General features: G+C 39.6%; 1 protein-coding gene across 1 annotated transcript; it reads left to right on the plus strand.

Moving 5' to 3' along the window:
* Nucleotides 1-12,707: 12,707 nt before the first annotated feature.
* foxd1 (forkhead box D1) lies at nt 12,708-13,807 on the plus strand. The gene is made up of 2 exons (XM_060843786.1): nt 12,708-13,542; nt 13,641-13,807. The coding sequence occupies exons 1-2, from the start codon at nt 12,984-12,986 to the stop codon at nt 13,727-13,729; spliced, it is 648 nt and encodes a 215-aa protein (XP_060699769.1). The 5' UTR covers nt 12,708-12,983; the 3' UTR covers nt 13,730-13,807.
* The last annotated feature ends 853 nt before the right edge of the window (nt 13,808-14,660 follow it).

The following is a 14,660-nucleotide window of genomic DNA, read 5'->3' on the forward strand; positions in this document are numbered from 1 at the left end:
ATGGCTGACAACCATGATCTTTTAAGTATGCTTGACTTGAGTCCGAACAATGGGAAACCTGGAAAGTAGGGTGTAAGTGATCAACAAATGAAATTAAAAAACTGTTAACATTTTCCACAAAGGCTTTACATCAGGAATTTTTATTTCCAGCATTCATAGAATCCCTATATGGAAACAGGCCACTTGGCCCATCAAGTCCACATTAATCCTTTGAAGAGTATCCCATCCAGACCCATTCCCCTACGATATTGCTCCACACTTTCCCCTGACTAATGCACCCAACCTACACTATGGGTAATTTAGCATGGTCAATTCACCTAACCTCCACTTTGGACTGTGGGAGGAAACCAGAGCACCGGAGGAAACCCAAGGAGACAAGCGGAAAATGTTCAAACTCCACACAGACAGTCACCCAAGGGTGGAATCAAACCCGGGTCCCTGATGCTGTGAGGCAACAGTGATAACTACTGAGCCACCATGCTGCTCCTAAAGGCATTAGTGAAGCTAGTGGGTTTTTTCTGACATTTGACAATGGGATTCATGCTCATCATTAGACTCTTAATTCCAGGTTTTTATTGAATTCAAATTCCACCATCTGCCATGGTGGGATTCAAACCCAGGGCCCCAGAACATACAGTCATAGAGTCATAGAGATGTACAGCATGGAAACAGACCCTACAGTCCAACCTGTCCATGCCAACCAGATATCCCAACCCAATCTAGTCCCACCTGCCAGCACCCGGCCCATATCCCTCCAAACCCTTCCTATTCATATACCCATCCAAACGCCTCTTAAATGTTGCAATTGTACCAGCATCCATCACTTCCTCAGTCAGCTCATTCCATACATGTACCACCCTCTGCATGAAAAAGTTGCCCCTTAGGTCTTTTTTATATCTTTCCCCTCTCACCCTAAACCTATGCCCTCTAGTTCTGGACTCCCCGACCCCAGGGAAAAGACTTTGCCTATTTATCCTATCCATGCCCCTCATAATTTTGTAAACCTCTATAAGGTCACCCCTCAGTCTCCGACACTCCAGGGAAAACAGCCCCAGCCTGTTCAGCCTCTCCCTATAGCTCAAATCCTCCAACCCTTGCAGCATCCTTGTAAATCTTTTCTGAACCCTTTCAAGTTTCACAACATTTTTCCAATAGGATGGAGACCAAAATTGCACGCAATCTTCCAACAGTGGCCTAACCAACGTCCTGTACAGCCGCAACATGACCTCCCAACTCCTGTACTCGATACTCTGACCAATAAAAGAATGCATACCAAATGCCTTCATCACTATCCTATCTATCTGCGACTCCACTTTCAAGGAGCTATGCACCTGGATTCCAAGGGCTCTTTGTTCAGCAACACTCCCTAGGACCTTACCATTAAGTGTATAAGTTCTGCTAAGATTTGCTTTCCCAAAATGCAGCACCTCATATTTATCTGAATTAAACTCCATCTGCCACTTCTCAGCCCATTGGCCCATCTGGTCAAGATCCTGCTGAAAACTGAGGTAACCCTCTTCGCTGTCCACTACACCTCCAATTTTGGAGTCATCTGCAAACTTACTAACTGTACCTCTTATGCTCGCATCCAAATCATTTATGTAAGTGACAAAATGTGGAGGGCCCAGCACTGATCCTTGTGGCACTCCACTGGTCACTGGCCTCCAGTCTGAAAAACAACCCTCCACCACCACCCTCTGTCTTCTACCTTTGAGCCAGTTCTGTATCCAAATGGCTAGTTCTCCCTGTATTCCATGAGATCTTACTTTGCTAATCAGTCTCCCATGGGGAACCTTGTCGAACACCTTACTGAAGTCCATATAGATCACATTTACCGCTCTGCCCTCATCATCCTCGTTGTTACTTCCTCAAAAAACTCAATCAAGTTTGTGAGACATGATTTCCCATGCACAAAGCCATGTTGACTATCCGTAATCAGTCCTTGCGTTTCCAAATATATGTACATCCTGTTCCTCAGGATTCCCTCCAACAACTTGCCCACCACCGATGTCAGGCTCACTGCTCTATAGTTCCCTGGCTTGTCTTACCACCCTTCTTAAAAGGTGGCACCACGTTAGTCAACCTCCAGTCTTCTGCCACCTCACCTGTGATTATCGATGATACAAATATGGGTCACTGAATCAACAATCCAGTAGTAATACTGTGAGATGCATTTTTGTTCATTTTATTTCTAACTTTATTTGTTGGTTTGTGAACTGCTTAATGTATTTTTACTTCCAAATTATTGATTTTTTTTAAGCATGAAAGACCTGAATTTGCGTCACACCTTTAGTCTCACAGAAATGTTTTTCAAAATGCTTTGCATTAATTACTTAGTTTAATTTTATTATGTACGATGCAGAGAAGCATGTTTACATTCAAGATGCAACAAAAGCAATAGAAGAATGGGCAGACTAATCTAATTTTAGTAATGGTGGTTAAGGGTGGCAATAGCACATGACAGTTGGAGAATCTCTTTAAAACGTCCCATTCGAGATTTTGACAGGCTTATCTGGGCAGGTAAGATGGGGCCTTTGTTTAAAATTTTACCTAGCAACACAGCACATAATACTCCACTGGAGCATCAGATTAGAATATGCAGGTGAAATTCTGTGCAAATGTAAAATGGATGGTTGCCAATCAACCATGTTTACACAGTATTAATTTCTTTGAAAGTTGAAAATTCTGCCACCCACAAAGCAAAACATACAATTAGTTACACTTAGGAGCATAATGTTATGTTCAGGATACACTGTTGTTCCAATCATAGTAATGAATAAAACTTATTTTTAGCACAAGGTGGTTTGTTGGTTCTTGCATTGGCTTTTGAAAGTATTAAAGAAGTGTTTGAAAATTAATGAGGAAATTTTTCAAAATTATACAAATGAGTCATTGCTTAATATGAGCAAAAAAAACCTTAATTTCCTACAATGTGAAAAACTACAACTTACTACTGAATCTATTAGTATATTTGTTCTTAACTGTGTTAAATTTAATTAGGTCAACACCTTCACTGAAATATTGGGCAAACTGTGTCATAACATTGTAATATTGCGAATGATTATTTTATGTTAAGATATGTCACACAGAATTCTCCTGAGTTGACTCATCATAAAATTTGTTCTTCAATCGATTATTTTTCTGTGAAGTTTAACTGCCTCTCATCAATAAAGATCTCAGTAGTGTCAAATTCACAACTATGCTGACTAAGGATCATTATTTTCTCCACGTTTAAATTTTAAAACAGAACATGTGTGCTCTCTTACCAAGGATTATATAAGATAACCATATCATATGACTGAATAAAAAACTTCAGCCCAAAATCTCCATGTTAGTCTGTTTATGCTCCACTCAAGCCTTCCCTCATATTGTCCCATCTACACAACTGCATTGATGTTAAGAGCAGGAGAAGATAATTTGCCACTTCAAGCCTCCTCTGCCATTAAATTAGATCATGATAAACCTGATTGTGATAACAACAACTCCAGATTCCTGTCTACACATAATAACCTTTCACTCTCTTGCATTCCGAGAAATCTACCTCTGCCTTGAAAATACTCATAGACTCTGCTTCTAATGTTATTTGAGACAGAAAGTTTTAAAGACTCATGATTCCCTAAGAGATTAAATTGTTCCTCACCTCTACTTTGAATGGGTGACCACTTATTGTTAACCAATCATTCCTAGTTCTAGATTTTCTCACAAGGGAATTATCCTTTTCACATTCACACTGTTAAGACGTCTTCGGATCTTATGCGTTTTAATCAAGTCACTTCTCAGTCTTTTAAACTTTAGAATCTTTTTCTTTTGTTCATTTCTGCGATGTGGATGTCACTGGCTGGCCAGTATTTATTGCCTATCCCTAGTTTCCTAGTTGTCCTTGGAGAGGTGATGGTGAGCTGCCTTCTTGAGCTGCTGCAGTCCACTTGCTGTGTTTTGACCCACATGCCACTAGGGAGGGAATGCCTGGATTGTGACCCAGCAACAGTGAAGGAACAGCAATATATTTCTATTTCAGGATGGTGAATGGCTTGGAGGGAAACTTGCAATACTGTACAGGGTACTCCAGATATGGTCTCACCAATTCTATGTACGATAGAAGCATAACCTCCCTAAATTTCTATTCAGATCCATTACAATAAACCATAACTTTCTATTATCTTTCCTGATTACTTGCTGTGCCTGTGTACTGACCCTTTGTGATTCATGCACTAGGGCACACAGATCTTGCTGCATCTCAGAGCTCAGCAGTCTCTCACAGTTTAAATCAAATGTTTGTTTCATGTTCTTGTTACCAAAATGAAAACGTTCACAGTTTCCCACATAATGCTCCATTGGCCACATATACTTAATATATCTATGTACTTTTGTAGCCTCCTCCTTGTGCCCTCTTAAAAACTTAGTATCCTACTTATCTTTGTTTCATCAATACATCTGGCAACTATGCCTTCAGTTTTATTCATCCCAACCAGTGATATAAACTGTAAAATGTTGAGGACCCAACATTAATCTCTGTAGCACACCACTCATTACATCTTGACAACCAGAATGGACCAATTTATGCCTCCTCTCTGCTTCCTGTTAGCTAGCCAATCTTTTATCCATGGCAATGTATTCTCTCCTATATTGTCCCTCTTTATTTTCTGCAAAATGCTTTGATATGGCACCAAACAAATGCCTTCTGGAAATATTCACCAAGACATCTTTATCCACTGCACATGTTACTTCTTTATTTCCTATCAGTATAACCATTGATTCCCTTCTACCTCAAACACTTCTCTCGCCTTCCCTTATTGCATCTGTATTATTCACTTGCAGTGGCAATATATTCCAAGTTCTTTAGTCGATTTTTTTTCTGGTTTCTTGGTGCCTATCTTATATTGAAGACCTCCAGCTATGCTCTTATGTGCAATCATTCTTCCCTTATCACTCTATAAACAACTTACATGATTTTGAAATTTGAGGAATATGACATAAAGTATCTGAGTGATCAATGTGAAAAATATCAGAGACTGCTACAGTAAAGACTTTTTCACAAATGTCAATATTCTAATTCTCAATTCCTTGGAAATATTCTGCCCTCTCTTTTTTTTAAAAATATAGGAAATGAATTAAATATCCACTGGTCATCTGGCTTTACACCTTTCCCTAAGGAATTATTAAATATTACTAATAATGCCTTGGCTAACTCATTCCTTGATTATTTTAAAATAGTAGGATGCAACGTATCTGGATTAGGAGCTTTATCCTCTTTGAGTTTGCTTAGTTTACTCAATTATTTATTATTTTGTTTTAAATACACTTAATTCATTACTTGTCTCATCAGTTAATGTCATGTCTACCTATACACAAATACATATACCTCAAATTGTTTATGTTGACTGAACTTGAAAGTGCTTTAACATTTCTCTTTTATCTCTGACATATTCCTAGGAATATCTAATTTATATTTTACTCCTTTGTTTTCAACATGCTGCTAAATAACAAATTATTTCAAATCAACAAATTAAACACTTTTACCTCAGAGCAGCATATATTCCAATGAAGACAAATGCATTTTCTACTGGAAAATAGCTACAAAAAATTAATAACCAGATTAATTCATATGCGTTTCCTTGTACATTGGTCATTGAAAGTAAACAGGCAGCTGTGGGAAGCAATTAGGAAGACAAATGGTATAACATAAAGGGAGTGCAACTAAGATTCACTTGGCTCTACCAGGAGTGGCAGGACTGTTGTATGACAATACATGTGTTCAACTGGGCCTGTATTCGCTAGTGTTTAGAAGAGTAAAAGGGGATCTGACTGAAACAGATAAAATTCTAACAGAGACAGACAGTCTAGATGCAGAGATGATGTTTCCCGTAGTTGAGGAGTGTAGTACCAAGAGTTACAGTCTCAGGATATGCAGTAGACCATTTAGGATTGAGATGAAGAAATATGTCTTCATTAGAGGGTCTAAATTAGAGTGGTGCTGGAAAAGCACAGCAGGTCAGGGCAGTATCCGAGGAGCAGGAAAATCGACGTTTCGGGCAAAAGCCCTTCATCAGGAATATTCCTGATGAAGGGCTTTTGCCCGAAATGTCGATTTTCCTGCTCCGCGGAGACTGCCTGACCGGCTGTGCTTTTCCAGCACCACTCTAATCTAGACTCTGGTTTCCAGCATCTGCAGTCCTTGTTTTTACCTTCATTAGAGAGTGGTCAGTCTATGGAATTCACTACCACAGAAGGCCAGTTCACTGAGTATATTTAGGGGAATAGGGTGAGAAAATAGGAATATGGCATTGAAATCGAGATCAGCCATTATCATATTGATTGGTGGAGCAGACTGGAAGGGCCAAATGATCCATTCCTGATCCTTGTTTCTATGGTTCCATATTTCATAAGTGTTTCCAAGCAAGAATGATTGCTTCTTGCTTTTCTAATCTTCTGAAAAAGGTTTGAGGAAGTTACGTGACCACTCAAATTACTAAATAAAGAAAGCATGACAAATTGACTTCTTAGCACTGGACACATTCTCATTCTTGAGTGTAACTAAAAAGGCTACTCAAGAAAGGAGCACTTGAATACATCACTCATCCTTGAGTGTTCAACTAGTTATGTTTACATACATTTTCTGAAGATTTATTACATTGAAGGTTTATGCTTGTCAAACCACATGCTCGGAAGGAATTATCTCCATACCTGCTTTTGTCACAGTAATTATCTTCCTCTTTTGCTTTCAACATAATGGATTAAATTGAATCTTAAACCTGAAGAGAAAATACATTCACTTCCATAACACTAACTCAGACTCAAATTGATAAGAATGTCAGACCTCCATGGAAAATTCTACTAATCCCAAAATACACCCATAAATATTCAACAGACTTGTGGATTTCTGCTTGATAAATGGGACTATGCTTGCAACATGTTCTGAAGCACATGTTATATGATATAGTTACAATTCTACCAAAACAAATGTTATAGTTATTCTGCAGATTTGAGGGCTATAGAATTTTAGAACAACATGAGCAGAGAATATTTTACTGTTCTCTTCTGCTCAATGGCCTCTAACTTCTATTGACATTTCTTATTTGAGAAAAGTGCTGATGTGAATGGTCATAGTTTCTTACCATTAAAAATCTAAATCCAGTAGACTGCCTCAGCTGTTTTCAAACCAGTTTCAATTTTGGGCAGTTTTGCTGAACCTGGTGTGCCAAGTCAGTGTGAAAGCTACTTCCTCAAGAGAATCTTCCATTGTCTAGTGACAATTGTGAAGGTGAGTATACATTACATGCACAAAATTTAATTTATTAGGTGTCAAAGGCTCACTCCTGCATCCTCACCAAAAGTATTATTGTTGATAAAATATCAGATACATTTCCCAGTATTTTGGGAGTACACATTTTGTACCTAAGTAAATATACTTACTGATATTTAAATAGTCATTATGAGAGAAAATGCTTCACAAAGCTGGACAGAAAATAACTATATTAATGGACCACATACAATGTGATAACTATAATTACAGAATAACATTTATTGGCCCTACTTTTTTGAAAAACTGTTATACCTTTTTGAGCCTGGAAATTATCATCACCAGGATAATACTTGCCCACTATTTTAACAACAATCTGAGGAATTATTGTATACACAGAAAATGTTGGGGATTTAGGAATGCACAAATTTCTTAAAGTTTTCAAGACTGTGAGTGGGCGAGCTGAGGCATGGACGAATTCACACACAAGGATGAGAATTTTAAATTTGAAGCCCTGCTGAAGTAGGACCCAAATTCTGTCAGTTAGCAGAGAAATGTTCAGTGAATGGAACTTGGTGTGAACAATGGGTTAGACAAATAGGTTTTGGATGAACTGAAATCTACAGGAGTAGAAATGGGTGGATGTCCTGGAACTCATTAGAGTAATTGAATCTACAGGTAACTTTCCTCATTTCCTCCTGTAATTTGGGGATAATAAGGTAAATGAAATTCGAAATACACATAGACCAGTCATGATATTAATGAATGGCAGAGCAGACTTGAAGGGTCAAATTGTTTACTTCTGCTGCTGTTTTGTTTGAACATAACGTACTCCTCAAAAATCTACTTCATTGATGAAGTTTTATGTCTTTATCCCTAATTTCTACTATGTGGCTCAATGCCAACTCTGCTTTGTAATGATTCTGTGAAGCCTTTGAAACGTGTAATTGCATTAAAGGTGCCATATAAATATAAAGGGAGTGAGATTGCCCTATGAGAAAGCGAGGACTGCAGATGCTGGAGATCAGAGCTGAAAATGTGTTGCTGGAAAATCGCAGCAGGTCAGGCAGCATCCAAGGAGCAGGAGAATCGATGTTTCGGGCATTAGCCCTTCTTCAGGAATGAGGAGTGTGCCAAGCAGGCTAAGATAAAAGGTAGGGAGGAGGGACTTGGGGGAGGGGCGTTGGAAGTGCGATAGATGGAAGGAGGTTAAGGTGACCCCTGAATCTTAGCCTGCTTGGCACACTCTCCTCATTCCTGAAGAAGGGCTCATGCCCGAAACGTCGGTTCTCCTGCTCCTTGGATGCTGCCTGAGATTGCCCTATGCCAGGAATACAAAATGGACATATAGGGAACCGACTGCTGATTTTGCATCCAAATCAATCTTGTTTTCATTAAAGTTCACAAAACAATTGCTAAAACTTTCAATTTTCCAGATGAACGGAAAATAAATCAGGCTCACTGAAATATCAGTTGCTACTTTGTAGCAGTTGTTTCCTATTGGAGGTTTTGCTAAATTCCATTCCCTATCTATTGTTCGTCAAACAGACTGGTGGTTGAGGCTTCAGTAACCCATGAACTGAGAAAAGGGTGGAGGTTGCCAGTTTTTAGTAGTGTACTGAGAGGTGATGGAGAGGCCATGTGATGAGAAGTTTAACTCGAAGTCCAAATGAACGACAATGCTTCACACAACCCCATTCAGCCTGATACCGGGATTGGAATCGATGGCCAGGGACTAGAATCGGTGATAGGATTGGGAATGGGAGTGGGAGCGGTGGAAAAAGTCTGGTGCACAGACACTACAGCTTTGCTCGGTTTTTCATCATTGGCGTTTTGAAAGGATGTAAGAAGTGAACTAAAGAATAACAGAGCCACTAAAACAAGCCTAGCCAGAATACAGAAGATGGAACGCACTTAAATTGGTGCAAAGACTTTTTTTTCATTTGAATGGCCGATTGAAAGTAAAGAATATCTTAAATAATAATTTTCTCAAGTACATCGAAATGACTGGGTTTCTTCAAAAAACTGCAGACATGGAAAGGAACCACTGATGCAAACATGAAGGGATAAGTTAAAATGAATTACGGCCAACAGAATAGAAACTCATTGTAATTCGAGGCTATGAATTTCCAATAACTCGAATAAAGGACACTCACCATTTAGTACGCAAGTCGAAATAGCCTTTTCAAGGTGACACTTTGTATATTTTTCTCCTGTGTAATGGGAATGAACATTCAGTCCTGACTTTTGTCTGCACGATTCACGTTCATCTAAACACCGTGGAAACATGAACAAATATTTAGGCAGAATGTTTGACAACGGCGGTTCCTGCTATGATCAAGCTGATGTTCGCGCAGGCCCAATGATGTTGGTAAAAGTTTGTTAAAATTGTCTTCTGGTCTAGAACCTTGAGGATCTTCAAATCGTCAAGAAATTGCCTCAGTATTGTACTATTTGCGTACAAACAAACGAAGAATTAACCGGTGGTGCTTATGACCACGACAGATGGCGCTCCGGAGCCGGAATTGTTGAGTCATTGGGCGGTCGCAGTCTCTTCCAGTGAAATTCAACTCCAGGCAGTCAGTAAATGTGTTTCATGGAATAGCACGCTATTTCGAATCGGCTATTTCAATTTATTTAGGTAAATTATAACAGAAAGTAAGTCGCAATCCGAGTGCAATAGGATACAAATATTAAAACATGAAGTTTTATAAAATGGTCACCAAACCGCTCATTAAGTTATTTTGTCAAAAGGATGGGCCAAATCGGGCCGTTTAGAACTCCTAATGATATACCGTTAAATCTTAAAAGTAGCAATTAAAATTGTTATAAAAAGTTGCACATTTAAGGTCACAAATTATTAGCAATAGAGGTCACCCAGTGAGTTGTCATGCTTGCAATGACTTGCATTTTTTTGCAGAGCATTATGAAATCTCAACACAAGGCTGAATACGAAGATGGATTTTTCTTTCATGCTATAGAGACCGAGAAATAAGTTATTTTCAATGCAACTCACAATGTAATGGTGGGGGGTGCGGGGTAGGGTGGGGGGGGGGGGGGGTGCGGGGTAGGGTGAGGGGGGGGAGATGAATGAGGTTCATGTACTTTATCTTGAAGAAGCTTCGGCAAACGATTTGATTTTACAAGAACACACCAAAAAAAACTTCACATCTTACATCTGGCAAATACTCAAGCAGAGAGAAATAGGCGCAATCACAAACTAATTCGAACGATTCTCTGCTATTTTAAAGTACAACTTTGAAGATCACTTCCTTACTTTTGCTTTTTTTCCCCCTCTGGTGTTGAGTCTTTTGCCTAATGTGAAATGGAACATGAAAAGAACAATATTTATATTAACTTTGCATGAACCGGCTTCAATTAATCTTTTGGTCTAGCGTGTAATGAATAATGAGGTTACGGAGAGTTGTGTTTCTCTTTGTTTTCGAAAAATAAGCTGTCATGTATTTGGTGACAAAGCCTTTTATTTTGAACGTTGAGTACCGAGACTAATTCACAAACTATTTCTATGCCATGAATCCGATCTCTCCTAAAGTTATTTTTTTAAAAAAAATTACTGTTGCACGGTAAAATTATGAAGTTTCGTTGTTCTTAACATGTTCGCTCACACGCAACTTTACCTTTTTAGTATATAAACTAATAAAAATGCCTATTATTCAATGCTTCTTGCATTTTTTTTAACCAAGTACTTTTAACACATAATTATAGTTTAGATGTTTCTCCGAGAGACATATTTTATATAGTTTTCTACTATAATTAACAATTTTTCTGTTTGAAACAGCCTCTCATTATTTCATTGACCTGTGCTTCCTGACTCTCCCTTTGTGTTCCAGATCGGGTAGCAAAACATTTACAAACTAGATGGCAGTATTCCAAACCAGGATAACAACATTATAACCAATTCAGCAGTCTTTACTGTCAAAGGAGCTGCTTCAATTCAAAACTAAAGTTGAACGTTCCGTTCTTGTGGCATACATCAAAATCCCTAAAGTTAAAAACAAAACCTAACGAAGTTTCCTAATGTTTGCCCACCAATTTTCTTTACAAATTCCACTTACTTCTATTCGCTTTGGAGAAAAATAAATGTCAGATTGTTAAAATCCGAAACAATTTCCAGCAGGAATTAAAATGAAAGCGGTGACAGCAAATTCTGTTCTTCCCAGTAATTGCACTGAAAGCTATGCAGGCGATGTTCACGCGGAGCGAATGCAAGGTCTGCCGGTTCTCTTATGTTTCCTTACAACTTATTTTCTGCCATTCTCCTGTTCATTCACAACACCAACATATTTGTAGTAAACAATAAATAAACTACAACAGCTCAGTAATGGGACACAGATTTCCTGAAGGTGATTTTATGTGGCGTTATGAACAAAACTCAGACAAATTTGCTTATATGACATTTTTCTATATAACTTGCTTGCTAAATTACATTGCAGATGCTAAGACACCCGTCCCGCACATTATTAACTTTTACTTCAGGTAGGATACGTTTTAATAGTTCTGATTGACTGTATCCTTTTGGATCGTACCTTAAACCTAGTTATTAAATATGGTTTAATGAGGTTTGTTGTGGAAATTCGCGAAGTTGAATTAAAGTAAACAATGAAATTTGGAAAGGAAACTGTTACCTCGGCAAATCCTATCAACCTCATCACAACACCTCCCACCCCTCCACGTCGGCCCACCACCCCGATCCCACATCCAGCCACAGCCACACACATTCGCCGGGACAATGCTTTATATGTTGTATAAACTTCAACAGAGAGAAAAGAAATGTAAAAGGCGGCAGTCGGATTGAATGGATCACCAACACAGTTACAAAATTCACTTCATTACATGTAGACTTCAAAAGGTGCGGCCAGCAATTAGGAAAGCAGTGTTTGTATTCACCATTGTTTCTCTGGGGACCTTAAAACTTTATTGCTTTAAAGAGTTGTGTGTGGGTCGGGGTGGGGGGGGGGGGGGGGTGGAGACGTTTTTTTTCTGCCGGGTAGGGAAATCTGAACGTTAGGTTTTGTGGCTGAAATTTTGTCGCTGGCTCCTCACTAAAATATTCCTGGGATTCGGTTCAATCGGTGAAATAATTCTTGCATTTATCTCTACATCCTGCTGGAGTTTGCATTCAATGAGCTGCATTTCCTCACCCAAATTGGAGAAATATTGCACCCCTTTCTACACATTATTTCAAACCCAAGCGCTGGATAAAAAGAATCCTCAGGACAGCAATCCAAAGCTGTATGAAATGAACACTGAAGGCTCATAGAGGTGGAACTGAATGCACTGTCTATCAATTATTTATTGTACTGTGCTGGCTGCTCGATATTCTGGAGGAGGAATGTGATAAGATTTTCTCATTTTGTGGTGACGTTTGGAACCATGTGATCTCCGCTGGAATATAAGGCTCCAGCAGAGAACCGCCCTCTCCCCTTTGCTTATAATTTGTGTGTTGACGACTGGTCTTTTTTTGTGTGTGCATATTGTTTTTTTTAAAACATTCCCGACGAAAGGCTGAAAGCGGATCTATTGAAGTTCTTTCGAGCTCCGATTGATCTTTGGAGCCGAGGAGATAAAAAAAAGGGGGGTTGATTGAGAAAGTTGGCAGGAGGGACAATTTCCTGTTTCTTCGGCTGCCTCCCTCGCTTGGATTCCTTATGTGGGAAGCTGGGTCGCTGAGGATCGCCGCGGAGCCTCGCAGATCAGCTGTTGTGCCCTCGGATCAGTTTGCATGATGACTCTGAGTTCTGAAATGTCCGATGCGTCCATCGTCTCGGAAGAGACCGACATTGATGTGGTGGGAGACGGGGCGGAAGGAGAGGAAGACGAGACCCAGGAGGGCAGCTCCTTTGGGAAAGTGGTGAGCCAGATGCACTCTGAGATTCTGAGCCCTCGCTCGCCATGTGGGGACAGCTCCTCGAACCGGGACCCTTACAAACCAGTCAGCAAGAACCCTCTGGTAAAGCCTCCTTACTCATACATCGCCTTAATCACAATGGCAATCCTCCAAAGTCCAAAAAAAAGACTGACCCTGAGCGAGATCTGTGAGTTTATCAGCAATAGATTCCCATATTACCGAGAGAAGTTCCCAGCCTGGCAAAACTCCATCCGGCACAATCTGTCCCTAAACGACTGTTTCGTGAAAATTCCCAGGGAGCCTGGTAATCCGGGCAAAGGCAACTACTGGACTCTGGATCCCGAATCTGCAGATATGTTTGACAATGGCAGCTTCTTGCGGAGACGAAAAAGGTTCAAAAGACAGCAATCGGCGGATCTGCTCCGGGAGCACGGTAATTATATTCCTGCTTATGGTTACGGACCTTACGGCTGTGGATACGGCCTTCAAATCCAAGCTTACCACCCTCATTCTGCCGTTTTTGCCTTTCAGCATCCATCAAGGCAGGCCCACCCCATCCCCCCGCCGTCCATGCTGCCGGCGAACGAACTAGCCAGGAATTCATTCTACCCGCGGCTTAGCCCCACACTCCCGTCAGGGCAATCTGTCAAACACAGCTCAGCCATCTCAAGGTCCCCTTTCTCCATCGAAAACATCATCGGGGCCAACGCCGGTCCGGCCAGCTGCTCATCCCAGTCTCCAACAGTTCCTTTATTATCATCAACACCCTCCTGTCCAACTGCTTTGCCAATTCTGCACCAAGAGACTGTCATTCAAAATGCAGGGAACTTTCATAGTAGGATTCCAAATGTTAACGGCTGTTAATAAAATATAATGCACGCCTATCTGAAGGTAGGATTATTTTTGTACATTTCCTATTCGCCGACAGAATAACGGAGAGTCGAAAGTTCACCAGACTTAATCCTGTAAATATATTTATATACATTTCCAAAGACTTGAATCGGAATGCTGACATATCATAAAGCGTTTATGTTAAAAGAACTGGGTACTGTTTCTGAACCTACAGTGATGGTGTGTATAGGACATCTCAGGTGTAAACATTCAACTTGACATAAAAAATTACATTGTCCATTGAAGGCAATGCAAGTAAATCTGTTTTTGAATGACATGAAGCCATCTAATGGTTTATCGACCGCTCACTATGTACAGTGTAAGAACATTCTCTTTAAAGAATATAATGGGGAAATAAAAAAAAACAGATTTTTTTAAAGCTGTGAAACAGAATATTCTGAAAAGCCTTTTCAGCGGATATTTTTAACCTGTGTTTTGTATATGGATATTGCCTTTTATACACTCTGTACCTCTCTAAGATTCAAAATTGTTTAAGAAATCGATACTGGCGAACATTCCTGTATTATTTTAATGCAATATTTTCACACTTTTCTTTAAAAAAATAAAATCTATTATTTAAAACGTTTCTTGGTGTGTTTGCTTAAAATCAATAAGAAGAAAGTTTTGGATTATCTGAGATAATAAGACTAGAATTCAGCG

The sequence above is a fragment of the Hemiscyllium ocellatum genome, chromosome 2 (genome assembly GCF_020745735.1).
Source record: "Hemiscyllium ocellatum isolate sHemOce1 chromosome 2, sHemOce1.pat.X.cur, whole genome shotgun sequence".
Classification (NCBI taxonomy): Eukaryota; Metazoa; Chordata; class Chondrichthyes; order Orectolobiformes; family Hemiscylliidae; genus Hemiscyllium; species Hemiscyllium ocellatum.